The sequence below is a fragment of the Arabidopsis thaliana genome, chromosome 3 (genome assembly GCF_000001735.4).
Source record: "Arabidopsis thaliana chromosome 3, partial sequence".
Lineage (NCBI taxonomy): Eukaryota > Viridiplantae > Streptophyta > Magnoliopsida > Brassicales > Brassicaceae > Arabidopsis > Arabidopsis thaliana.
The window spans coordinates 4,762,476-4,787,630 of record NC_003074.8 but is presented as its reverse complement, the minus strand read 5'-3'; the positions used below and the strand labels follow the sequence as shown (position 1 = coordinate 4,787,630).

The following is a 25,155-nucleotide window of genomic DNA, read 5'->3' as shown; positions in this document are numbered from 1 at the left end:
ATAAAAAGGAAATTAAAATACAGAAAAGAAAGAAGAATATACAAACCTTTAAAAGCGCGTAGGCCTTATGAAAACTACAGCTAGTTATTATTAAATTTGTATTTATTTGTATTTTTTGTTTTCTTTTAATTTGTGGGAATAAGAGAAATGCATAAAAACCAAAAAAAGACAATGCGTCAGACCATAACCATGATACACCAACCAAGATTAATTGTTTTATGGACAAAATTAAAAAGAAAAATTAGCATTTTAAGTGTAGCATTATGTCATTAACTAATATTAAATGGTAATTATTAGTACTAATTAATAAACAAATGTAGATAAAAAAGTATATGGAAGAAATAAATAAAATAATCCAAAGCAAAGCAAAGCAAAGCGCCGAAGCCTATTTGTATGGCTCTTGGATTCTTACTTATAGCAAATCGTGCTTGCCAGCTTTTTACTCGATAAATTCGTCTTATGGCTGAAACTGTATAAAATCTAGCTTATCAAAATTTATCCTCAAAGTTTATTAAATTAATAATAAAAATCTCTGAAGAAAAGTTTGGGTTTTTGCCATTTGGGTTTTCTTCTGTCTCATCTGGTTTTCGAGAGAGATAGAGAAAGTGAGACAAGGTTAAGGAGGAAGAAGATGACTGAGAATCGGGTGGTTTTGGCTCTGCTTATACTCTGCATTGTTGGGTTTGAGCCAAGTTTCATCCATGGAGCTACGGATTCATCAGATAGTGAGTTTCACTTTTCATTTTTTCCTCTTTGAAGAATCTTTTAAAAAGTCTCGATCTTTTCAGGTGTTTAATCCATCATTTTGTGTAGTCTTATTGATGATTCTGGGTTTATGTTTTCATCTACAACTTTTGATTTCTTCATAATCATCCCAAGCTAAAATAATAACCCTTTCTGTCATAATGTTCTTTTCTTCAAAACAGGTTTTGTTTCGACCAAATGAGTTTTCTTTTTAACCCCAAATCTCAAACCTTTCTCCTTTTTCACACACTTTATGTTTTGTTTTTCTTTTTGTTCCTTTCTTGTGTGTTTGTTCTCTTTTCTGGGTTTTTTCTTTGTTGTTGTTAATTCTCAAGCATTTCATTAACACCTAGTTCATAAAACCCAAATGATCTCAAATCTTGGATCTGCTTCATGTAACCGACAAAAAATCAAGATGATTATGATGGTTTGGAATAGTTCACTTATGGTCTCTGGTTCTTAATATGTGCAGCTTCGGCGTTAAACATCATGTTCAGCTCCATGAATTCTCCAGGACAGCTCTCACAATGGACAGCATCAGGAGGTGATCCTTGTGGCCAAAACTGGAAAGGCATAACTTGCTCTGGCTCTCGAGTTACACAAATGTAATCACTTTTTAATCATAATTCAATATCACTTTGTTTTCTTCTTTTCTTGTATCCATGCTTAATACATGTATCTACTTGCAGAAAGTTACCAAGTCTTGGACTTTCTGGATCACTTGGATTCATGCTTGATAAATTGACTTCTGTTACTGAGTTGTAAGATTTATCTTCCATGATTCTCCAAAGTTTCTACTTTTGTGTATTTAGTGGTGTGGCTTATACTCATGGATTGTTTTTGGTGAAACCTGCAGTGATATGAGCAACAATAACCTTGGAGGCGATTTGCCTTATCAGCTTCCTCCAAACTTGGAGCGATTGTATGTTTGATGATTCTCTCTGTTATATGTTCTACAAATTTCTATGTTTGTTTTGCAAGTTGATCAATTTCTGTATTTGTCTAGGAATCTTGCTAATAACCAGTTCACTGGATCTGCTCAATATTCCATTTCTATGATGGCTCCTCTTAAGTACCTGTAAGTTCTTCAGTTGTTTATTCTCAAACATATCTTGGAGAAAGAATGGTTATTTAATGCTCCATTGTTTTTGTCCAGCAACCTTGCTCACAACCAGTTGAAGCAGCTAGCTATTGACTTCACAAAACTCACCTCTCTCTCTATATTGTAAGATCCTTTTTTCCTGAGTCAAAGGAATAAGTTAATAAACAAATGTTTTGACAAGATTTTGTGTGTTTTCAGGGACCTCTCTTCCAATGCTTTTATAGGGTCTCTCCCAAACACTTGTAGCTCTCTTACGAGTGCAAAATCAATGTAAGACTCCTATAAGTAGGTCTCTATGTATTGATAAATAAAAACTCCCTGTAAGTGAACCAGTTAAAGTTAATACTTAGTTACTAACATTGTGCTTTTTCAACTTCACAGTTATCTTCAGAACAATCAGTTCTCAGGCACCATTGATATTCTAGCCACCCTTCCTCTCGAAAATCTGTGGGTAACTTAAGCTTATCCATTTTTAGGAATTTATCTCCTGTAGACACCACTTGAATGTTGTTCTTGCTGAATGCTTCCTCCTCAGGAATATTGCAAACAATCGGTTCACAGGCTGGATCCCTGATTCTTTGAAAGGCATTAACTTGCAGTAAGTGTTGCATTCCTTTCTTCGATTCTTCGATCTTTTCTCTAATCTCACTAATTTTTTCCTGAATGATCTTGAAAACAGAAAAGATGGCAATTTATTAAATTCCGGGCCTGCACCTCCACCACCTCCTGGTACACCACCGATCAGTAAATCATCACCTACTCCGAAATCCGGGAACCGTGGAAACCGTTCCAATGGTGATTCCAGCAATAGCAAAGACTCCAGCAAATCAGGGCTTGGAGCTGGTGGAGTAGCAGGAATAGTCATTTCTTTGATAGTTGTAACAGCAGTCATAGCTTTCTTCTTGATCAAGAGAAAAAGATCAAAGCGGTCATCATCCACGGACATTGAAAAGACTGATAATAACATTAACCAACCCATTATACTAGCGTCCAATGACTTTCATCAAGGTAATAACTCATTAAACTTTTTTTATTGTCAAAAAGTATTATACATCAAATAATCTTATGGTTTTCTAACTATGTAATCATCTGGTTGCAGAGAATAAGTCTGTACAGAATCCACCATTGGTTGAGACAAAGAAACTGGATACGTCATTGTCGATGAATCTACGTCCTCCACCATCTGAGCGACATAAGTCGTTTGATGACGATGATTCAACAATGAGAAAACCTATTGTTGCAAAGAAAGCTGCTGTTGTTGTTCCTTCAAATGTGAACACATATACGGTTTCAGATCTTCAAGTAGCTACCAACAGTTTCAGCGTAGATAATCTTCTCGGTGAAGGAACATTTGGAAGAGTATACAGAGCTCAGTTTGAAGATGGAAAGGTATTTAATTTTATATAATCCTCCTCTACTTGTAAGAGCACAATGTCATAATATTCTGCTACTGAGATATTTTCTTTGATCTACTAGGTACTTGCTGTGAAGAAAATCGACTCATCTGCGCTTCCCACGGATACTGCTGATGATTTTACCGAAATTGTATCGAAAATAGCGCATTTGGATCACGAAAATGTCACAAAGCTTGATGGTTACTGTTCTGAACACGGGCAACACTTGGTGGTCTATGAGTTCCATAGAAACGGCTCATTGCATGACTTTTTACATCTTGCAGAAGAGGAAAGCAAACCGTTGATATGGAATCCCCGTGTCAAGATCGCTCTTGGCACTGCACGTGCATTGGAGTAAGTCTTTAAACATCTCAATCACATTATTGCTCAATATAATAGCATGCAGCAGAGTCTCATGGAAAGTATTGTTGTTGTTGCAGGTACTTGCATGAAGTTTGCTCACCATCTATAGTCCACAAGAACATTAAATCAGCAAATATTTTACTTGACTCAGAGCTGAATCCACACCTCTCAGACTCAGGTCTCGCTAGCTTCCTTCCCACTGCAAACGAGGTATATATAGTATAGACTAAACTTCTCAGAATTCTAGTATCTCTCTCTCTCTTTTGTTCCTCCATGGAACTTGTTCCTAAGTATTCATGACATTGTGCAGCTACTAAACCAAAACGATGAAGGATACAGCGCACCAGAAACTTCAATGTCAGGCCAATACTCTTTGAAGAGCGATGTTTACAGTTTTGGAGTAGTGATGCTCGAGCTTTTAACCGGAAGAAAACCATTCGACAGGTACTTTTACAATCCATATCCCTCGCCTTCCTAAAAAAACTTAAGAGTGATGCAAATGTGTTCAGAATTGAAGTAAGTCCTGGTGATTGTTGTGTGTGACAGCACAAGGTCAAGATCGGAACAATCATTGGTAAGATGGGCAACACCTCAGCTTCACGACATTGATGCTTTGGGCAAAATGGTTGATCCAGCTCTCAAAGGGCTATACCCGGTTAAATCCCTCTCCCGATTTGCAGATGTTATCGCCCTTTGCGTCCAGGTAATCATCTATATATTATAATGTGATGATCTGAACAAATGAAATCTGAATGTATATTGTTCTTTTAATCTGTTACAGCCGGAGCCAGAGTTTAGACCACCCATGTCTGAAGTGGTGCAAGCATTGGTTGTATTGGTGCAGAGAGCTAACATGAGCAAGAGAACTGTTGGAGTCGGCTCCGGTAGCTCCGGCGTCAATGATTACATGTAAATTCTTTACCTGATGAGAACCAACAAAAAAAAACATAAAAATTTGCCCTTTTTCTCTTGTCTGCTCGGAATCTGGATGGGACGACAACAAGTGACAACCGAGGACAGACAAAACAAAACAAAATCCTTTTTTTCTTTCGGTTTCATAAAACTGATGATGAGAGAATAACAACAACAACCCTTCACGCATTGTACACTCCCATGTTTCTTTGTAATTTGTTCCCAATTTGTAGCTTTTTTTTTAGATTCCGACAACATGAACAAAACCATTCCCTTTTGTGAGTTCCGATCCAAAAACGGTATTATTCCATTTGTAATTTTTTCCTTGTTTGAATAAATTTTATGTTAATAAAGTGGAATATGATCGATTACAATTTGTGTAAATCTGCTGCTGAATTGCTAAAGCTTAAACAGCAACGGTCGTTCTAAATTTCAACAATCTTTGGACTTTCACCGGCAATCAAGGCGACGACGGAACCGTAAGAGCGTAAATCCACGTAATATTAGAAACCCGACCGGAAACACGCTAGTGACACGTGGATTTGTCACGTGGACACTTTTTATGACACGTGGTAGATAAATCGACTATACTATGCACACCTCACGTTTGAATCAAAACCATATAATATACACGATTTCTTGAATGAGGGTAGAAATAATTAGAATGATGATCGGGAAGTTGTGGAGATCTGTGGGAACCGTCGGAAAGTTTGATGGTCGTTACGACGGCGTGAGGACGATGGTTGGAAAAGCCTCGAACCGAGCTGGTGTTCATGGTTCGAAACTTCCCAACGCTAAAGCACTTGACAATGTAACCAATTAGTTGAGGTTTCATAATCTCATTTTTGTTTGTTTGTCATAGTAATCATGAAATTAAATTATTCTAATGCGTAGGAGGAAGAGATCAGGGAGAGGATTAGTAAAGGCAGCGAAGACAAAGAACAGAAAAGAAAAGAGGTTGAGAAAAAAGTTGAAGGCTCTCAAAGAGGATCTAACGGCGAAGATGCACCATCCTCCGACCGGTGATGACGGGTCTTGGTTTTTTTTTATCCTGCTTAATCTCTTCAATATGCATTGTGTAATAGTAATCTTTGTTTCTTCGAATCTTATTGCTGCGCTTAGTATTTCTAATTTTGTGGTCTCGAATAAAAGAAAAATAAAATATAATATATACATCTACCGGGACTTAAAAGCCCAAATATTAAAGGCCCATTAAGTGTGGCTTATCCATCTCCCTCTTCTTCTCTGTCTCATCTCTACAATCACAGTCACAGATACTGTACTTTTCGAAGAGACGAGTTTCGAATTTTCGCCTTCTCTCACTCCTGAGCTGAATGAATTTCCAATGCCTTCTTTAGGTACGTTTACATTCTGATTCAGAACTTTTTGGATAATTGGTTTAAATTCTACTCTGGATGATGTTACAAAGATGTTTAATTTCTCAAAGCTTGTGCATTTCAATGGTTGATTTGGTTTCATGATTCAAAAAACTTGCAGATGTTATCACTCCACAAGCTTATCTTACTCCACTGGGGTCTCAGAGTATCAACCATGCTAAATTTTTACAAATCCCATGGAGACAATTTGTCTTCACAAAGCCTTTAGGTCTCTCTAAATCAACCAAACTCGACGAAGCCGTGACATTGATAGAGAATTCATCATCCTCGCCGTCCAATCTCTCCACTCCCGAAGCTTACACAGACCTTCTTCATGCTTGTATCTCCGCTAAATCACTCCACCATGGTATAAAAATATGTTCTTTGATTCTCAACAATCCTAGTCTCCGTCACAACCCCAAATTGCTAAGCAAGCTCATTACCCTATTCTCGGTTTGTCGCCGATTGGATCTTGCTCGGAAAATCTTTGACGATGTAACTGATTCGAGTCTACTTACTGAGAAAGTCTGGGCAGCTATGGCGATTGGGTATTCTAGAAACGGGTCACCAAGAGACGCTTTGATCGTCTATGTGGATATGTTGTGTAGCTTCATTGAGCCTGGGAATTTTTCGATATCCGTGGCGTTGAAAGCGTGCGTGGATTTGAAAGATCTTCGGGTTGGTAGAGGAATCCATGCCCAGATTGTGAAACGAAAGGAGAAGGTTGACCAAGTAGTGTATAATGTGCTCTTGAAGCTTTATATGGAAAGTGGCTTATTTGATGATGCACGTAAGGTGTTCGATGGAATGTCTGAGAGAAATGTTGTTACTTGGAATTCTTTAATTTCGGTACTCAGTAAGAAAGTTCGGGTTCATGAGATGTTTAATCTGTTCAGGAAGATGCAGGAAGAGATGATCGGGTTTAGTTGGGCGACGTTGACGACAATATTACCCGCTTGTTCACGTGTCGCTGCTCTTCTCACCGGGAAAGAGATTCATGCACAGATTCTGAAATCGAAAGAGAAACCTGATGTTCCATTGCTTAATTCATTGATGGATATGTATGGGAAATGTGGAGAGGTTGAGTATTCTCGGAGAGTCTTTGATGTGATGTTAACTAAGGATTTGGCTTCATGGAACATAATGCTAAACTGTTATGCAATCAACGGAAATATTGAAGAAGTGATAAATCTGTTTGAATGGATGATAGAGTCAGGCGTTGCACCAGATGGGATTACCTTTGTTGCTTTGTTATCTGGGTGTAGCGATACAGGGCTTACGGAATATGGTCTAAGTTTGTTTGAACGCATGAAAACGGAGTTCAGAGTTTCACCGGCTTTGGAGCATTATGCTTGTTTGGTTGACATCTTGGGGCGAGCTGGTAAGATCAAAGAAGCAGTGAAGGTGATAGAAACAATGCCATTTAAGCCAAGTGCGTCCATTTGGGGATCACTGCTCAACTCTTGCAGGCTTCATGGGAATGTTTCAGTGGGAGAGATTGCAGCAAAAGAGTTGTTTGTTCTTGAACCTCATAATCCAGGGAACTACGTTATGGTTTCTAACATATATGCTGATGCAAAGATGTGGGACAATGTGGATAAGATTCGAGAGATGATGAAACAAAGAGGGGTCAAAAAGGAAGCTGGTTGCAGTTGGGTACAGGTTAAAGACAAGATTCAAATCTTTGTTGCAGGAGGTGGTTATGAGTTTCGTAATTCTGATGAGTATAAGAAAGTATGGACAGAACTACAAGAAGCAATTGAAAAATCCGGTTATTCGCCTAATACGAGTGTGGTGCTTCATGATGTTGATGAAGAAACCAAAGCAAATTGGGTTTGTGGACACAGCGAGAGACTCGCGACAACCTACTCCCTAATCCACACAGGTGAAGGGGTTCCAATTAGGATTACCAAGAATCTCAGAGTATGTGCAGACTGTCATTCATGGATGAAGATTGTGTCACAAGTAACTAGGAGAGTCATAGTCCTCAGAGACACAAAACGATTCCACCATTTCGTCGACGGAATCTGCTCATGTAAAGACTACTGGTGACTGTTGAGGTATTACTCGATTTGCAACAAGTGAGTAGCAGAAGAATCTAAAAAGAGGTATTATTCAGTAAGAAGGCTGCGAGAGTACTTGTACTTGCTGCATCGTTGTTGGAGAGTAGAAATCTCATAGCCGAAGCGATGCATTAAATGAGGACACATTAATAGAAAGAACGTTTTCCTATCAATATCCGTCGTAAACTTCATCCCTAAAGATATCAAAGACGGCGTCATATGCGTCGTTTGTCTCTCAGAACTCGTCGACGGAGACAACAATAGGGGTTTGCCTAGTTGTAATCATTAGTTTCACGCTTATTGTATCAACACGTGGCTTCAATCGAATTCCAGTACTTGTCCAATCTGCAGAATCGAAGTTGAAGTTTTGAAGGAACGAGACCAAAATTTGTAGATGACTCGAGCTTGACTCATAGTTACGACTCGAGTATATATTCAGAAGTTATCGAGAACGTTAGTTCCACTGAAGCAGACGAAGTTCAACCAGATTTAACAGTGGTTATAGACTTATAGTAGACATTTAGATTCGCGGAGTAAGATTCTAAGAAGTTAAGGATTTTATCGACAATCTTTCTATTGCATATCTATCTTATGCATGCCTTATTACATATATATGAAAAATAGATCTTTCTATGATCTTGAATATCTTTCTATTGCAGATATTTCTGCCGAAAATTAGAAGTGCAGAAATCCTAAATATCCGGTTTAATTATACCGTAAATAATTAGTCTTCTATTCTAGCCTTGGTGTGGATCATCATATACAAACATTTATCAAAACCAAAATTTCAGTGTACTACACCGTAAGTGATTAATTTTGTCAATACATCAAACTAAAGATTAAAATAATGATGAAGAAACAAAATAATCAAAGCAAAACAGAAGCTGTGGATCGAGAAAAGTTCGTCAGCTTTACAATCTTTAATCACTGACAAATCAACACGTGTTCAGAAATCTGAATTTACTATCATCTGATCAAATTATGATTTTTTTATTTTATTTTTTTATTATGAAATTATTATACGCCACAAAAAAAAAGGAAAAAAAAAAGAGAGGAAAACGCCTTCACAATGTCGTGCCTTATTACTAGGAAGCAGATTGTAATCTCTAAATCTTGTCATTGTTAACTATATCTCAGTTACATATAAAAGAATCTATAAAAAAAATATGGAAATTCTTATTCCCAATTTTTATCGAGATGGATTTTTGTTACGTTATTATAAATACCTAAACAAATTAATTAGGTTTGGAATTAGCTAACAGCTTTCTCTACCAACTGTGTTTTTGGTTTCTTACTGAGAGTTTGATCTTCTTCAAAAAAGTTTATAGAAGATGAAAGAATCCGATGCTGTCATTCTAATACATCTCGGAATAAATATTGTCTTCGCTTTCTTTTTCTTTGGGATTTCGGCCGTGGTAGTGAGTTGCATCATTAAATGTTATAATACTCATGATGATGATCATGATCATGACAACAACAACGATGGTCATGTCAGCATCACCATCAAGGAACGTGTCGGTATAAAGCCTTACGTTCTACGATCGATCCCTATCGTAGACTTCAATACCAAAGACTTCAAATACGTCCTCGAATGCGTCGTTTGTCTCTCGGAGCTAGCCGATGGAGACAAAGCTAGGGTTTTGCCGAGCTGTGATCACTGGTTTCACGTTGAATGTATAGACTCCTGGCTGCAATCAAACTCCACTTGTCCTATATGTAGAAAGAGAGTTTGTTTGAAGCAGTCAAGAACGAGACCAGAACTTGGCGGCCGCGACAAGAGTTTTAACCAAAACCACGACCAAACATCCGAACATCATGAGTTTTCGACAGATCCTCCGACGAACACAGACACGGCGATTATTGAAGATGGTGGCTGCGGCGAAGCAAACGAAGGTCAACCAGAATTAACGGCGGTGGTGATAGACATTCCGGCGAAAGAGATATAAAATCAGGCCCATGCTAGGCATTATGGGCCCATTATATGATAATATACTGTCCATGTATTAAGCTACCGTGACATCACTAAAAAGTGATAAATAAATTATTTTTTTGGTACAAAACTTATGATATACACTAATATACTATGGTACCATAGTATATCTCAACTTGCAAGAAAGATACTAGGAACGACTGATACTGTGAATGTCGCGATGAATGTTTTTCTTTTAATAAATGTATAAATCTTGTAGTAGTAACTTTTTTTTAGAAACAATTACATTTCCCAACGCTCTCTACTGACACAATTTAAATAGATAAACTGTGTATGTGCAGCAGCACGTTCAAAGCGTGAAGACAAACAAATCTATCAACCAAACAAAGTGACCTTTTTAAAGAATAATTGGCAGAGGTTTTATTACAACAGACAATTTTTCATAAAAGTAGTGTGGAAATAGGTATCTTCAAAAAATTAGTTGTGAGAATATAAATTTTGTTCACTACTAATATTTTAAATTCTAAACAATTTGATACAACATACATCAAAGGGGTTATTTAATTATTGCAAAAAATGTCTTGAAATTTTAAGTAGTCTGTAATTAACCTAAAAGTAAATGTTCATACCAAATATGATATTTTTGTTATTTATAAACTTATGGTAGTTTTTATATTTATTATTTATTTTTAAAATTGCCTCTCTCTTTTTTTTGGACATCAGTCTCTCGATTACTGCATTGGATGCCCTGTATTTGCAACTTGTTGATAGAAAGGATTACGCAAGTTGTTGCTGTCAACAAAAAGAGATTATGCAAGTTGTTATGTTTAATATACCCGTTACACAATTTATCACTTTTTCCGTAAAATAAGTTCCCCGCCTTAAATTAGCTACTCTAGATAATGAAAGATTAATGATAAAGAAGGAATCAAATTATTCACATGATTGTAACATCAACTTTTGATATATTAGAAAAAAAAACACAGAAAAGATCGCCAAAAAAAGAAGAAAAAAAAAATGAAAGAAAGCATGTGATGATTACGAGTTTACTGTATGCTTTTCTAAACGAGGGAACAAACTTCATTCATAACTATTTGTAGCATTTTATCCTATATGGCTATAATTCAATAATGTACTTGTATCCGATACTTGGATTTAGGATACAATCTCTTTTATTTCATTTTCTAGATTTGGTCAATTAAACTACCGACACTGAAATAAACATTTCTTTATAGATGACATTTAACTAAACTATGTTGGAGAGAATATGATCTGATGAAATGGGGGAAAAAATGTTTGATATGACATCCACTGAGACTATGTTTATAATCTTACTAAACCTACCAGAGATCAGATATAAACATGTTTATTGAAATCAGAAAAATAATTTTTAGAGATGTCATCATAAGAGAGAATAATTTTTTTCCAAGTTTAATAAACAATCAGATACTCAAACAGATTAAAACAGTTTAGTTTATATCATTCATATCTTTTAAAAGAGAGCTAGAGTCTGCGTTATAGCAACAATACTTTGTATTTAAATTTTATTTTCATCAAATTGATGGAATAATAGCTTTATTCCAAAAAAAAAATGGTAGATGGACCCGTGACAGGCTTGCAGCCATCGGCCTAAATACTTTATATTTATAATTTCATCAATAATTTCGGTGCCCCTAATATCTGATTGTTTACATAATCGCTATGTGACACTTTTGCTTTGCTTTAATTATACCTGTATACTATAATGTTCTGCCATAACATTTATAGCAACGTTAATTAATTCCTTTTATGTATGATTAGACGTTTCAAGACCCATCATTAACAATTTATAGGTAGAAATAGTCCTTTACCTCCATAGTTTTAGTATAATGGCAGTTTTCTCAACTATTGTTGTTAAGATACATAAATCAGCATTCTATACTTGTATGTAATCAACTCTGTACCTAATGTTTTAAAAGAAAGATCTAAGTACTGTGTGTAAAAAGATTTATACTTCTAAGTAAGATAGTACTAATTCTATTATTGAACTCTTTAAAGATACAAATGTTATCAAATCAAAACTGAAAATAACAAGTGTTTCTGATAACGACGGTCCAGTTACACTTACACATCAATTGAATCCAAAGAATAGTTTTAGTAACACTCGAGATTTTCAAATTGGTTGAATGACGAAACGAATACTAAAATCAGAAAAGAAGAATATGCTTTTTAGTAAAGAAAAAGGTTATATTATTGTCGGTTAATGATAATATAATCCTAGTTTCCTAATGTGTATGAGGATAAACGTGGACGAGACTGGTGAGTTCATCACTGGCAAAGCAACGAATATTTAGGTAATTACATATACAAAATTACAAAAATACAAAAACGACAATAGACTCCTGTCAATTTCCGTATAATATGAATAATATTCTGATTAAAACATAAAACGAAGATCTTATCTTTACGAGCGAGGCAGCTTATATAACCCAGTGGAACGTTTTTTGTTTTTCTGAAAATTCCACTCAAATAATAGAATCAAGAAAAGTAAAACCAGAAAAAGCCATTTTAAATAAATAGTATCGTGTTTGATTTTAATTTCATCAACATAATTATTATATAAACACCCACTCTTCACGAGTACATTCATCATCACTCACTAGTGTCGAACAATGGCACCATCAATGAAAGAAATTTTTTCTAAAGATAATTTCAAGAAAAACAAGAAACTTGTTTTGCTATCCGCCGCCGTAGCTTTGCTCTTCGTAGCCGCCGTCGCCGGAATCTCTGCCGGAGCTTCAAAAGCCAACGAAAAACGAACTCTATCCCCGTCGTCTCACGCCGTGCTAAGATCCTCATGCAGCTCCACGCGTTACCCTGAGCTCTGTATCTCTGCCGTGGTAACTGCCGGCGGCGTCGAGCTAACGTCGCAAAAAGATGTCATCGAGGCATCGGTGAACCTAACAATAACCGCCGTGGAGCACAATTACTTCACCGTGAAGAAGCTGATCAAGAAGAGGAAAGGACTGACGCCGCGCGAGAAGACGGCGCTTCATGACTGTTTGGAGACTATTGATGAGACGCTGGACGAGCTCCATGAAACGGTGGAAGATCTCCATTTGTATCCAACCAAAAAAACTCTCCGGGAACACGCCGGAGATCTCAAAACACTAATTAGCTCCGCCATTACCAACCAGGAGACTTGTCTCGACGGCTTCTCTCATGACGACGCCGATAAGCAAGTTCGTAAAGCCTTGTTGAAGGGGCAGGTACGTAAAGAACCTTTGAAAATCAAAAATTAAATATCGCAAAGGTATACAAATTGCATTTGTTTTTACGTTTATGTTCGTTCATTAAATTTTATGGAATAGATGAATGTTCAACATAATTAAATCACTTGTTTTGATAATGTTTATAGTAGGAAAATTTATATAGAGTTACTAGAAAACTAGATATTTCATACATCACATCACAATTATCAAAAAAAGAAAAAAAAAACTTTCTTACATCACATCACATCTTAGTGACAATTTTTTAGAGCTTGTTTATTCTTACATTGAGATATTGTTAGCTAGTGCTGGTCCATACATACGAATAGTAGCTATCTATTTTGTTATTAGTATATACTTGTAATTATATATCAACTTGTTGGTGTCACAATTTTTTGAAAATATAGCTTTATAACGAAATGATTAAATGCAGATACACGTAGAGCACATGTGCAGCAACGCTCTAGCAATGATCAAGAACATGACTGATACTGACATAGCCAACTTCGAGCAAAAAGCTAAAATAACCTCAAACAACCGTAAGCTCAAGGAGGAGAATCAGGAAACTACGGTGGCTGTAGATATCGCCGGAGCCGGAGAACTAGACTCGGAGGGATGGCCAACTTGGTTATCCGCTGGAGATAGGAGGCTTCTTCAGGGTTCAGGTGTGAAAGCTGACGCCACCGTGGCAGCTGACGGTAGCGGTACATTTAAAACTGTGGCTGCTGCGGTTGCCGCGGCCCCTGAAAATAGTAATAAGAGGTATGTGATACATATAAAAGCCGGAGTTTACAGAGAGAATGTGGAGGTTGCTAAGAAGAAAAAGAATATAATGTTTATGGGAGATGGTCGGACGAGAACTATTATCACCGGAAGTCGAAACGTTGTAGACGGTAGCACCACTTTCCACTCCGCCACCGTTGGTAAGCATTTTAATTACTTAACTTTTTGACAAAAGATAAAAGCAATTTTGCACGATTGTGGTCCTTTATTTGGTGGAAAAATCTTTACTCTTTTCATGCACATTAAATATACACATGTAGATTCTTGTCTTAGTACCCCCACTACAACATATATTCGCGCACATGTAGCCTAGTAGTAACGAGATATAATTAAATGTAAATTTGAATTTACCAAATTGAACAAAAAACTTAGTTAAGATCTGAGTCATGTGAGTGTCTCTATCCATTATTTTCTTGGCTTTATTCATATGCTTTTCCGAGTCACGTTATGTGGATTGGTTTTATGGCTCATCCACTCGTGAAGAGAGCCGTTCGTTTTAGGGATGGAGTACCTTTTTTCTTTCTTATTTTGTTTGTTTCATTGTTGTTAACTTTTCTATCAAAATTTTGTCCATTAATTAAATTTATTACATGTGAACAAAAAATAGAAATATGTTTTTTATCATTTCATTTACAACTTCGGTATAATTCGCATTTCTTTTTCCCCTTTATAACACCAAAATATTAACATTTTAGTTTTAAAATTTTCGTAAAAGTAAAGGTGATATTCTTGCAAAAGAAGTCTTGTTTTAATTAGTCTTTTAGCTAATGATGCCGTTAATTAACCGTTGTTTCTTTTTGTGGGGCCCAGCTGCTGTCGGCGAGAGATTCTTAGCTCGTGACATCACTTTCCAAAACACGGCGGGTCCGTCGAAGCACCAAGCGGTGGCTCTCCGTGTGGGTTCTGATTTCTCCGCCTTCTACAATTGCGACATGTTAGCTTATCAAGACACTCTATACGTCCACTCTAACCGTCAATTCTTCGTCAAATGTCTCATCGCCGGAACCGTTGACTTCATCTTCGGAAACGCCGCCGTCGTGCTCCAAGACTGTGACATCCACGCTCGCCGCCCTAATTCCGGTCAGAAAAACATGGTCACAGCTCAGGGAAGAACGGATCCTAACCAGAACACAGGGATCGTTATCCAGAAATGTAGGATCGGTGCCACGTCGGATTTACAGTCGGTGAAAGGTAGTTTTCCGACGTACTTGGGTCGGCCATGGAAGGAATATTCACAAACGGTGATAATGCAGTCGGCTATCTCCGACGTGATCCGACCCGAAGGGTGGTCCGAGTGGACCGGGACTTTTGCGTTGAACACTCTGACTTACAGAGAGTATTCGAACACAGGAGCAGGGGCTGGAACTGCAAATAGAGTGAAGTGGAGGGGCTTTAAGGTAATTACGGCTGCTGCTGAAGCTCAAAAATATACGGCTGGTCAGTTTATTGGTGGTGGAGGCTGGTTATCGTCGACCGGTTTCCCCTTCTCGCTCGGTCTTTGAGAGATTGTTGTGTAATGTGTTCCTACGTATTGTTGGCTACAAAAATTATTGATTAATATTGTATGAAGCAAATCGTGTTGTCCTCTTTGTTTTGTTTGGGTTGTGTACTTTCTCTAGATCATCGTAGTATTAGAAACGAGATGAAATAATGCGGGTTTTTGCGCCTTGAGAATATGGATTTGAGAAAGGAGGGATGTTGCCTATTTGATGATGATGCATGATGGATGTCATAATAAAAAACAAACCAAAAACATGTATTTTCTTGTAACTTCTCTCTCTTTTTGTTGTCAACGAAACTTATGTCCATATATCAAAAAAAAAAAAAAGACAAACTATTTTGATATGCATGCATTGTAGTCCAAAACTTGTTAGGTAATCCGATCTAGAAAGAGAATAAGCAATGAGGACAGTTACGGTAAGAAGGCTGAAAGAAAGGGAATTTAGGATAATTCCGACGATGCTCCCGGTAACCGTTTCGGAGTGCTTTTAGAAAAATAAAAAACCTTGAATCATCGACCGGTTGATTTTTTTCTTTTTTTCTTTTTTAAGTTTGTTACTATGGTGTAAAGCAAAGAGAAACTTGGAAATATATAAACCACATGAATGCCTAATAATGATAATTGCGCAATTTTACGATGAATTCACAATTCGAAAGCGTACAAAAAAACTTGTCTTTGACCTTGGTTAGATTTAGCTGGCCAAAGTTGACTTCGACTATATCATAAGATTCATAACGTATTAACATTACTCAAATTAATATCTCGAAGACTCGAACTTTCCTTTGTACTTGTAACGTGTTTAACGTCAAAATCACTATAATGAGCATTGGCCTATCGGCTATCGGGCATGTTAGCGCCAGGTTAACTTAGCCCAAGATGGTTCAATCTGACCGGAGGGAGACATTCTTGACACGTTTGTTGGTTCGTCTCATGGGCTTCTTTTAGACCGTAATCTTCAGTTGATAAACATTCTTGCTAACCCATTTTAACGGGTATTAAATTTACATATGAAAAAATAAAAATAAAATTAAATATGACCTAAGTTCTTTTTGTAGTTTAAAAAAAAATTGAGGTTGATCTTGCATTTTTTTGTTACCTGGATATTCTTTTTTTTTCCTGGTATTTTCCCCTAAATAAAGTCATTCTTCCATTGCACAAAAAAAAAAGAGTCAATCTTCCAATGAGAGAAAATGGATCAAAATAAGTAATTAACCTCTTTCAAACCAAATATTCCTAACTATGATATTTCCATAAACGACATTTCTAGAACTTTGACAACCAGACTTCCTTAGTATTCTGCAAGGAACTTATCCTAAAAGCCCAAAACTAATGCACAGTAAGTATATCATATCACTAAAATCTATCCCAAATTAGATCACTACAATATCTCATCAATTATATCAAGAAATTCGTGATTCTATACATCCAAAGTTTCCATAACAAAAACCCCATAAAATAGACTATGAATAAAAATATCTTCAAATAAAAATCATGATAAAATGTTCAATCGTAATCATGTTAAAATATTCAATAAGATAAAAATTTATCAATATATTTTTGAGGACATTTTCCCGCATTCAAATTCAAATAATTCTAAACAATTAATTAAGCACACTATTAATCAGTAAGTTTTTTTTCTTTCTATAACAGTATATTGCTCAAACTATTATTTTAAAAAGTGTAATTTCTAATCCAATGTGCAACGTTGACAATACAAACCAATGTGCTCTGCATTGACTTTTTCTACACTGCTTATTAGCTTCACTGGAATGATTTGCCCATTTGCATGTGTTATCAAGTAAGACGTGCATGTTTTCTATACTCTCTAGTAAGTACATATGTGCCTAGAAGTGAAAATATTACTTTAAATTAGACAAACATTTGGACTTAAAACTTGAAACTAGTATTGTATTATTAATCACAAGTAGCACCCAAATTCATGTTTTTATTAAACCAGGTCGAATATTCTGCATTAATCATGCAATATTCAATTACAATCTGATGAATACAGAAACGGAAACTTCTTAATGAAGATTGATATAAATTAATTAGTGACAGAAATTACGTAAGAGGATGATCATGAATTAACTAGTGACAGAACATGATGTATCGTCAACACTCCTAATTTTAATCGATCATCTACACACACTTCCTTAAGAAGCACCAGAGAATAAACGCGAGACGTTAATTTAAATATTCACATTCCACTACTTATATAAAACTATCAACACACTGACATCAATAACCAATTCTTCATTCTTGTTCTAAGACACACACACACAAATATAAACCCTAGAAACCGAGTTAGGGTTTTTGATGGATACTGTCAAGTCAATCAACAAAGGCTATGGCAAAGTTGACGAAACTCAAGATTTGGCGTTGAAGAGAAAGACGAGAAAGCGTTTGTATCAAATAGGCATTTCCGTGGCAGTTCTGGTGGCGATTATCATCAGCTCCACCGTCACCATCGCAATTCACAGCCGGAAAGGCAATTCACCACATCCAACACCGAGTTCAGTCCCCGAGTTGACTCCCGCCGCTTCACTCAAAACTGTGTGTAGCGTAACTAATTACCCTGTTTCTTGCTTCTCAAGCATCTCGAAGCTTCCATTGTCCAACACGACGGATCCGGAGGTTATATTCAGGCTTTCTTTACAAGTTGTCATTGACGAACTCAACTCAATCGTTGAGTTACCGAAGAAGCTCGCTGAAGAGACGGACGATGAGGGACTCAAATCGGCGCTTAGTGTTTGCGAACATCTGTTAGACCTCGCTATTGATCGTGTTAACGAAACTGTTTCCGCCATGGAAGTTGTTGACGGGAAGAAGATTTTGAATGCTGCGACCATTGACGATCTCCTTACTTGGCTCAGCGCCGCTGTGACATACCACGGAACGTGTCTCGACGCGCTTGATGAAATCAGCCACACGAATTCAGCAATCCCACTGAAGCTTAAATCTGGCATGGTTAACTCGACCGAGTTCACAAGTAACAGCTTAGCGATCGTTGCGAAGATTCTCTCTACAATAAGCGATTTTGGGATCCCGATTCACGGGAGACGGCTTCTAAACTCATCACCACATGCAACACCAATTTCAGTCCCCAAGTTGACTCCCGCCGCTTCACTCAGAAATGTATGCAGCGTAACTCGTTACCCTGCTTCTTGTGTCTCAAGCATCTCAAAGCTTCCATCGTCTAACACGACGGATCCGGAGGCTTTATTCAGGCTTTCGTTACAAGTTGTCATCAACGAACTCAATTCGATCGCCGGTTTACCGAAGAAGCTCGCCGAAGAGACGGACGATGAGAGACTCAAATCGTCTCTTAGTGTTTGTGGAGATGTGTTCAACGACGCGATTGATATAGTCAACGATACTATTTCCACCATGGAAGAAGTTGGTGACGGGAAGAAGATTTTGAAGTCGTCGACCATCGACGAGATTCAAACTTGGCTTAGCGCCGCCGTAACAGATCACGACACGTGTCTCGACGCACTTGATGAACTCAGCCAGAACAAAACAGAGTACGCGAATTCACCAATCTCACTAAAGCTTAAATCCGCCATGGTCAATTCCAGAAAGTTCACAAGCAACAGCTTAGCGATCATCGCGAAGTTTCCAATACACGAAAGACACGGAGTTCAGTCCCCGCGGCTTCGAAAGTCACCTCATCCAACACCGAGTTCAGTCCTCAGAACTGTGTGTAATGTAACTAATTACCCTGCTTCTTGTATCTCAAGCATCTCGAAGCTTCCATTATCCAAAACGACGACAGATCCGAAGGTTTTATTCAGGCTTTCGTTACAAGTTACATTCGACGAACTCAATTCCATCGTTGGTTTACCGAAGAAACTCGCGGAAGAGACTAATGATGAGGGACTCAAATCGGCGCTTAGTGTTTGCGCAGATGTGTTCGACCTCGCGGTTGATTCAGTTAACGATACTATTTCCTCCTTGGATGAAGTAATTAGTGGCGGGAAGAAGAATTTGAATTCGTCAACGATCGGCGATCTCATAACGTGGCTTAGCTCCGCCGTAACAGATATCGGGACGTGTGGCGACACGCTTGATGAAGATAACTACAACTCACCAATCCCACAGAAGCTTAAATCCGCCATGGTTAATTCCACAGAGTTCACAAGCAACAGCTTAGCCATCGTCGCGCAGGTTCTCAAAAAACCAAGCAAGTCTAGGATCCCGGTTCAGGGGAGACGGCTACTTAACTCGAATTCGTTTCCAAATTGGGTTAGACCAGGAGTGAGGCGGTTACTTCAAGCGAAGAACTTAACGCCTCATGTTACGGTGGCGGCGGATGGCTCCGGCGATGTGAGGACGGTGAATGAAGCGGTTTGGAGAGTTCCGAAGAAGGGGAAAACGATGTTTGTTATATACGTGAAAGCAGGTACGTATGTGGAGAATGTCCTTATGAAAAAGGATAAATGGAATGTGTTTATCTACGGCGACGGCAGGGATAAGACCATTATTTCCGGTAGCACTAACATGGTCGACGGGGTTCGTACTTTCAATACCTCCACGTTTGGTACCTCTCTCATCTTTCTTATTTATACTCTCTGCTTTTTTGAAGTAACATGGTCATTTTAAACACTTTTTAACTTGTTACGCGCAGCAACTGAAGGCAAAGGATTTATGATGAAGGACATGGGAATCATAAACACCGCCGGGCCAGAGAAGCATCAAGCGGTAGCATTCCGATCAGATTCCGATCGGTCAGTCTACTATCGATGTTCATTCGACGGCTACCAAGATACTCTTTATACTCACTCAAATCGACAATACTATCGTAACTGTGACGTCACCGGAACAGTTGATTTCATCTTCGGAGCTGGCACAGTCGTCTTCCAAGGCTGCAGCATCCGTCCGCGTCAGCCGCTTCCGAATCAGTTCAACACAATCACCGCTGAAGGTACACAAGAGGCCAATCAGAACACGGGAATATCGATCCACCAATGCACAATCTCTCCCAACGGAAATGTAACTGCTACGACGTATCTTGGCCGTCCGTGGAAATTGTTTTCGAAGACGGTTATTATGCAATCGGTGATTGGGTCGTTCGTGAATCCCGCTGGGTGGATTGCGTGGAATTCGACTTATGACCCGCCTCCACGTACTATATTCTATAGAGAGTACAAGAATTCAGGTCCTGGGTCGGATCTATCCAAGAGAGTTAAATGGGCTGGGTATAAGCCCATTTCGTCTGATGATGAGGCTGCAAGGTTTACGGTTAAGTATTTTCTCCGAGGGGATGATAATTGGATTCCAAAGGCGGTTATGGGAATGCCCCCTCTGTAAACTTAATCACTTATTATTTGTTTTCTTAAGTTTTCAATTATTATTATTTTTTCTATAGATTTAGCTAAAGATATGTTTAAAAAATACAATATATTCTTTTGTAACCTCAAAGAAATATATTTTATTTTTTTAAAGATTTAGCTAAAGATAGGTTTTCACGATCAGCGCTTCTCTTAATGGGGTTTGGGTTAAATTCAGTGAGGGTGGTTATATAGATAATAAATATATAATTATCTTATAATTGAGATTTTTTTTCCGACGTACAATGATGATATGTACATAATAGATTTCAACTTTCAAGTTCTGATTTTTTCTTTTGGACAGATATTTATTAGTTTTAACTTCTTGTTGAAAACGACAAAAAAATGTAGATAGAAAGCTCAATAAAACTCAACTCGATAAAATCCATTATCTGATTAAACGAAACTAATTTTTGGTTTAGAGAACCGGAAGCAGACAGAAGCCTGATAAATTACCGAACAGACAAGGTAAGATAACAGGAAGAGAATGGCGGTTTATTTCTTCATAGACGACTGATGACGGCTTCAACCTCCTGAGGAGTGTAGAGGTGATAAGCTGGTGCGACTTTGGCAATGTCGACATTGTTTGGAGTCACCTAAACCAGAAAAGTAGAGAGTATCAAAAAGGGCTAAACCGGAGAGGGATTTAATGGGATTTTTAATAAACAAACTTGTAATCAATTGAATACCTTTTCTTCCATTACTTGCTTTAGGATAGATACAGCTATTGTTTCAGCTTCTTGAAGAGTTATATCCTGTAAGAGTTGTGAAATTGGAGTTCAAGGAAACTTCAAAAGAAATAGATTCTGTAATGCGCTTGGGACAGTGAAACAATCACGTTATTAGTACCTTGTTGAATTGCTCTTGGAGAGAACTATCAGCTCCTTCTGAGCCAGACCCAATTGCCTTTGCATTGCATTGCCAGAATGTTCCCGATGGATCTGTGTAGTACCTATACAGGATTGAGTTGTTTAACATTTGTTGTTTACCAATTTGAGATCATCTACACAGTTGGAAAATGATATAAGCGAAATGAATAACAACTTACAGGCTCGGTCCATTTTCATCATGCCCAGCAATGAGAAGGGATACTCCAAATGGACGAGACTGCAAAAAGTTTGTGAGACCGAGCATAAGTACATTCATATAAAAAGGAGACAGTAAAGAACCAAAGAATATTTGCTAAAACATTATGGAAGATTAGGGATTGTTATAGTGGTGGTTCCTAAAGAGTTATATCTATTAATTCACAACAAAAATTTAAAACCCCAATCTAAGGGTTTATCTCTGATAATTGATCATAATTTCCAAGCAGAAAGAAGAGAAATCCACTAAACATTGCCTATGCTATAAAGGTAATAGAGCGATTACTACCATTGACTCTTCCTATGCTATAAAGGTAATAGAGCGATTACTACCATTGACTCTTCCTCTCCTTCACCAAACCGTAAAGCAAGATCACACAAAGCTTGTGTTGTAGATTCTACAGTCATTGGCTCACCATACGAGAACCTGTGGTTCTGCTCAACATAATAAAACCAGTTGGTAACAGAAAGAACTTTTGATGTAAAAACAAATCCATGAGAAACAGAAAGTCAGAAACTGAGATCTCACCTGGGTCTCTACTCGTGCATGCTCAACAAGTGTTCGCGCGTCAGCAATCAGACCACTCATAGCACAACCTATATGGTCATCAATTTCCATAATCTTCTCAACACTACTCGGCTCCTACTTAAAAGATAAAAAAGAGACTGAGAAAGTAGTTACCATCATAGGGTAAACTCAAAAAGGTATTACAAATTCATACTAATATTACCTTTCAGATTCTATCACTCATGCCAATTCAAGACTAAATTTGTAGCATAATGTGCGTGTACCAAAATCATAAAGGCACGGAAATAGTAAAGCAAAGAAAACTTCTTAGATACTAACAAATCAACCAGATGGAAACTGCTAAACATAACAAATGTTAATAAAACAGTGGAGTCACACGGAGAAGATACAAGGAGAGAAACTATACCAGTAAAGGCGAAGTAATACGCTTCTCGACTGCAAGAACAACTCCCTCTTTCGTCTTTACACCAATAGCAGTAGAACCAAGCTGCAATCAAACCATAACAAACCCATCAATGGATACAAAAAGGGCATGCCCAATCTATTGTCTACTCCCCAACAAAGCACACTAACACAATAATGGATTAAGTAACCAAATTCGTTTAAGCAAACAAAGAAACATCCCAACTTTACTAGATTCTAGAGAAGCTATTAGCAGCTAGAGTAATCTATAAATTACCTTGATAGCTTCAATGGCATACTCAACCTGAAAGAGACGACCTTCAGGAGAAAATGTATTGACTCCTCTGTCATACTCAGTCCTTAAGAACAAAAAAAAAAAAAAAAAAAAACTTGATCAATACAAGCACCATAATCGTTGGATTCGAAGTTTTCCCAGAAACGGTGATACACGATTCTGAAGAAATCGAAGGAAGAAATGCTCAATTTTGTACCTAGTGAGAAACATCTTCTTCTCGATTTCGATCTGAGATAAACCTCAATGTCTGCACAAAAGTTATTAAACCCTAAAAACATTACAGATCGAATGAAAAAAATAGGAAACGATTCAAGTAACTAAGAACTTGTATGGATGCAAAAAAACTTTACCAGCTGAGAATTGATCTACGAATCGAAGAAACAAACTCTTCCCAGTTCCTTTTTAGCTCCCGTAGACAAGCACTCTTGAGTAACAAGTTAGACTTTGATTAACACTTGGGCTGTTAATGGGCCTAAATATCTTATCAAACGGGCCTTAACTTAAGTCTAATATGAGAAGCATACGCCATTAAACGGACCTTCAATTAGGCTACTGTATACTTCTTGACCAAATCTTTTAGCCTAAACCCATTACTTTAACTCGTAGACGTATGTTTCTAGTATTTGTTAATTATAAAATAAGTGATGATGAAGATAATGTTAAATAATTTCTGTATCAAATTTTATAATCAAACTTGCTTATATTAAATTTGGAGATCGTACGATATTGATAAGTTAGGCCACCACTCCGCGATGATATAAGTGGACGACGATCTAGAAAATTAATAAAAACTTTGGTGACGTATTTAACCTCCCAACCTCCTGAAACAGAGACCACAAAATATTTGATTATAGTTTTTCATTCAATGTACTACAATTTATATACTATCGACTCGGGTGATCGATCTAAACATTCTCTATCGAAATTATAATTTAAATTTGGTTTAACCGACAGAAAAAAATGGATTTTGGAAGTCTTTTTAAAAATTGTTAAAAGCGATTTTGGAAGTTTTGCTCCAACATTTTGTGACCAACCCTTCTAATCTATGGTTCCACCATTTATATGTATTTTTGGTTAAAAATGTTCATAAACTATTATAAGGATTCCAAAGTTGCTGATGACTCAGAAACTTGTATAAATCTGTTGTATTATTCTTTTAACAAAACAAAATAAAGATTCGCAAGAGTTTAATTAATTTGGTGGAGGAATATTCGTTGTTATTATAGTATTGTTTTGCATTTCTTTAGTAATCAAACCAGCGAAATAAATATCATTGCTCGGAGCCTCTGACTCGAACGTACCTTATTGTGGTTAAGAAGAGACAGCTTTTTTCCCGAGAAACTGTACGACGATGTCTCCATGTTTAGCCTACAATTAGTCTCTTGTCTAAATCATAGCAATAATATAACACCAATTATTGTCATTTTGCAATTAAAAATGCTCCTAAAAGCTTATCATGACGCTTGATATATCGACACGTGCCACGGTTTAATTAAGTAGGAGTTAATTCGTCATTGGACGGCAGATAAGCACTGTAACAACTAATTTGCTCGATGTTTAGTTTTTCTTTTACTCTAATATTAATATTATCTCAACATAACGAAAAAATTGGTTGAATGCAAGTGCAACTAATAGCACGCAAGTTTTTGAAATTAATGTAATGACAGATTAATTGTTTCGATGGAAGGTCAAATGTCTTTTTTACCTTTTTAGGTCAGAAGGAAGGTAAAATGTCTTAAGTCTATAAACTATTTCAGTTGGGGAATTATTTGTTTTTGTCTCATATTATTTTGTCAAAGAATCGGGTTATAAAACTCATTTTGTTTCTCAAATATAAGTGTTACAGAATCTAAGTAGTTTTCTTAGTAATATTTTTTAAACATTAACGGAGTAAGAAATCCCAATAATAGTTTTATAAAAATTTATGTAATAAAAATACACCTGACTAGACATACACATGTATATGTGTAGATATATTCAACGATTTCACATTGACGTTCATCAAAAATCAAACGTAAGAAGAAAAACGAAACCATTAGAAGAACTAACCAAACCCCACGAAAAAGACAACCAAACTTGTTAATGAGATTGCCACTCT

At 37.1% G+C, this 25,155-nt stretch overlaps 7 protein-coding genes and 2 long non-coding RNA genes across 11 annotated transcripts; 6 read left to right on the top strand and 3 right to left on the bottom strand.

Annotated features, from left to right (window-relative positions):
* The first annotated feature begins 387 nt into the window (after positions 1 to 387).
* SRF7 (STRUBBELIG-receptor family 7) lies at positions 388 to 4,874 on the top strand. 3 transcript variants are annotated; one of them, NM_202583.1, is made up of 17 exons: positions 464 to 725; positions 1,217 to 1,349; positions 1,434 to 1,505; positions 1,601 to 1,666; positions 1,751 to 1,822; positions 1,901 to 1,969; positions 2,045 to 2,116; positions 2,228 to 2,293; positions 2,382 to 2,444; positions 2,526 to 2,854; positions 2,946 to 3,235; positions 3,323 to 3,440; positions 3,525 to 3,594; positions 3,681 to 3,813; positions 3,914 to 4,047; positions 4,150 to 4,306; positions 4,385 to 4,874. In NM_202583.1, exons 1-17 carry the CDS (start codon positions 632 to 634, stop codon positions 4,514 to 4,516), a joined length of 2,070 nt encoding a protein of 689 aa, NP_974312.1. In that variant the 5' UTR covers positions 464 to 631; the 3' UTR covers positions 4,517 to 4,874. The 3 variants fall into 3 exon arrangements, with proteins under 3 accessions (NP_188052.2, NP_974312.1, NP_974311.1); NM_112293.5 differs by having other exon boundaries at positions 388 to 725; positions 3,323 to 3,594; NM_202582.1 differs by lacking the exon at positions 464 to 725 and having other exon boundaries at positions 823 to 1,349; positions 3,323 to 3,594.
* AT3G02915 lies at positions 962 to 1,240 on the bottom strand. The gene has a single exon (NR_140954.1): positions 1,035 to 1,240. It is a non-coding gene; the product is annotated as an other RNA (long non-coding RNA).
* On the bottom strand, positions 4,494 to 4,874 carry AT3G14340 (uncharacterized protein). The gene has a single exon (NM_112292.1). The coding sequence runs from the start codon at positions 4,783 to 4,785 to the stop codon at positions 4,522 to 4,524; it is 264 nt and encodes an 87-aa protein (NP_188051.1). The 5' UTR covers positions 4,786 to 4,874; the 3' UTR covers positions 4,494 to 4,521.
* Positions 4,875 to 5,178: 304 nt separating this feature from the next.
* On the top strand, positions 5,179 to 8,672 carry AT3G14330 (Tetratricopeptide repeat (TPR)-like superfamily protein). Its single transcript, NM_112291.2, has 3 exons — positions 5,179 to 5,291; positions 5,784 to 5,873; positions 6,013 to 8,672. Exons 1-3 carry the CDS (start codon positions 5,180 to 5,182, stop codon positions 7,941 to 7,943), a joined length of 2,133 nt encoding a protein of 710 aa, NP_188050.1. The 5' UTR covers position 5,179; the 3' UTR covers positions 7,944 to 8,672.
* Positions 8,673 to 9,285: 613 nt separating this feature from the next.
* On the top strand, positions 9,286 to 10,037 carry AT3G14320 (Zinc finger, C3HC4 type (RING finger) family protein; the record flags this gene model as incomplete). The annotated part of the gene is made up of 1 exon (NM_112290.2): positions 9,286 to 10,037. One exon carries the CDS (start codon positions 9,286 to 9,288, stop codon positions 9,898 to 9,900), a length of 615 nt encoding a protein of 204 aa, NP_188049.1. The 3' UTR covers positions 9,901 to 10,037.
* A 2,335-nt stretch (positions 10,038 to 12,372) lies between these two features.
* PME3 (pectin methylesterase 3) lies at positions 12,373 to 15,798 on the top strand. The gene is made up of 3 exons (NM_112289.3): positions 12,373 to 13,132; positions 13,566 to 14,055; positions 14,726 to 15,798. The coding sequence occupies exons 1-3, from the start codon at positions 12,536 to 12,538 to the stop codon at positions 15,415 to 15,417; spliced, it is 1,779 nt and encodes a 592-aa protein (NP_188048.1). The 5' UTR covers positions 12,373 to 12,535; the 3' UTR covers positions 15,418 to 15,798.
* Positions 15,799 to 17,694: 1,896 nt separating this feature from the next.
* ATPMEPCRC (pectinesterase family protein) lies at positions 17,695 to 20,726 on the top strand (the record flags this gene model as incomplete). The annotated part of the gene is made up of 2 exons (NM_112288.2): positions 17,695 to 19,956; positions 20,044 to 20,726. Exons 1-2 carry the CDS (start codon positions 17,733 to 17,735, stop codon positions 20,724 to 20,726), a joined length of 2,907 nt encoding a protein of 968 aa, NP_188047.1. The 5' UTR covers positions 17,695 to 17,732.
* A 295-nt stretch (positions 20,727 to 21,021) lies between these two features.
* PAE2 (20S proteasome alpha subunit E2) lies at positions 21,022 to 23,607 on the bottom strand. The gene is made up of 10 exons (NM_112287.4): positions 23,408 to 23,607; positions 23,254 to 23,304; positions 23,040 to 23,121; positions 22,767 to 22,847; positions 22,361 to 22,474; positions 22,165 to 22,266; positions 21,795 to 21,853; positions 21,596 to 21,698; positions 21,436 to 21,501; positions 21,022 to 21,342 (listed from the first exon to the last, which is right to left on the bottom strand). The coding sequence occupies exons 2-10, from the start codon at positions 23,265 to 23,267 to the stop codon at positions 21,250 to 21,252; spliced, it is 714 nt and encodes a 237-aa protein (NP_188046.1). The 5' UTR covers positions 23,268 to 23,304; positions 23,408 to 23,607; the 3' UTR covers positions 21,022 to 21,249.
* An 11-nt stretch (positions 23,608 to 23,618) lies between these two features.
* Positions 23,619 to 23,895, top strand: AT3G02905. The gene has a single exon (NR_140953.1). It is a non-coding gene; the product is annotated as an other RNA (long non-coding RNA).
* The last annotated feature ends 1,260 nt before the right edge of the window (positions 23,896 to 25,155 follow it).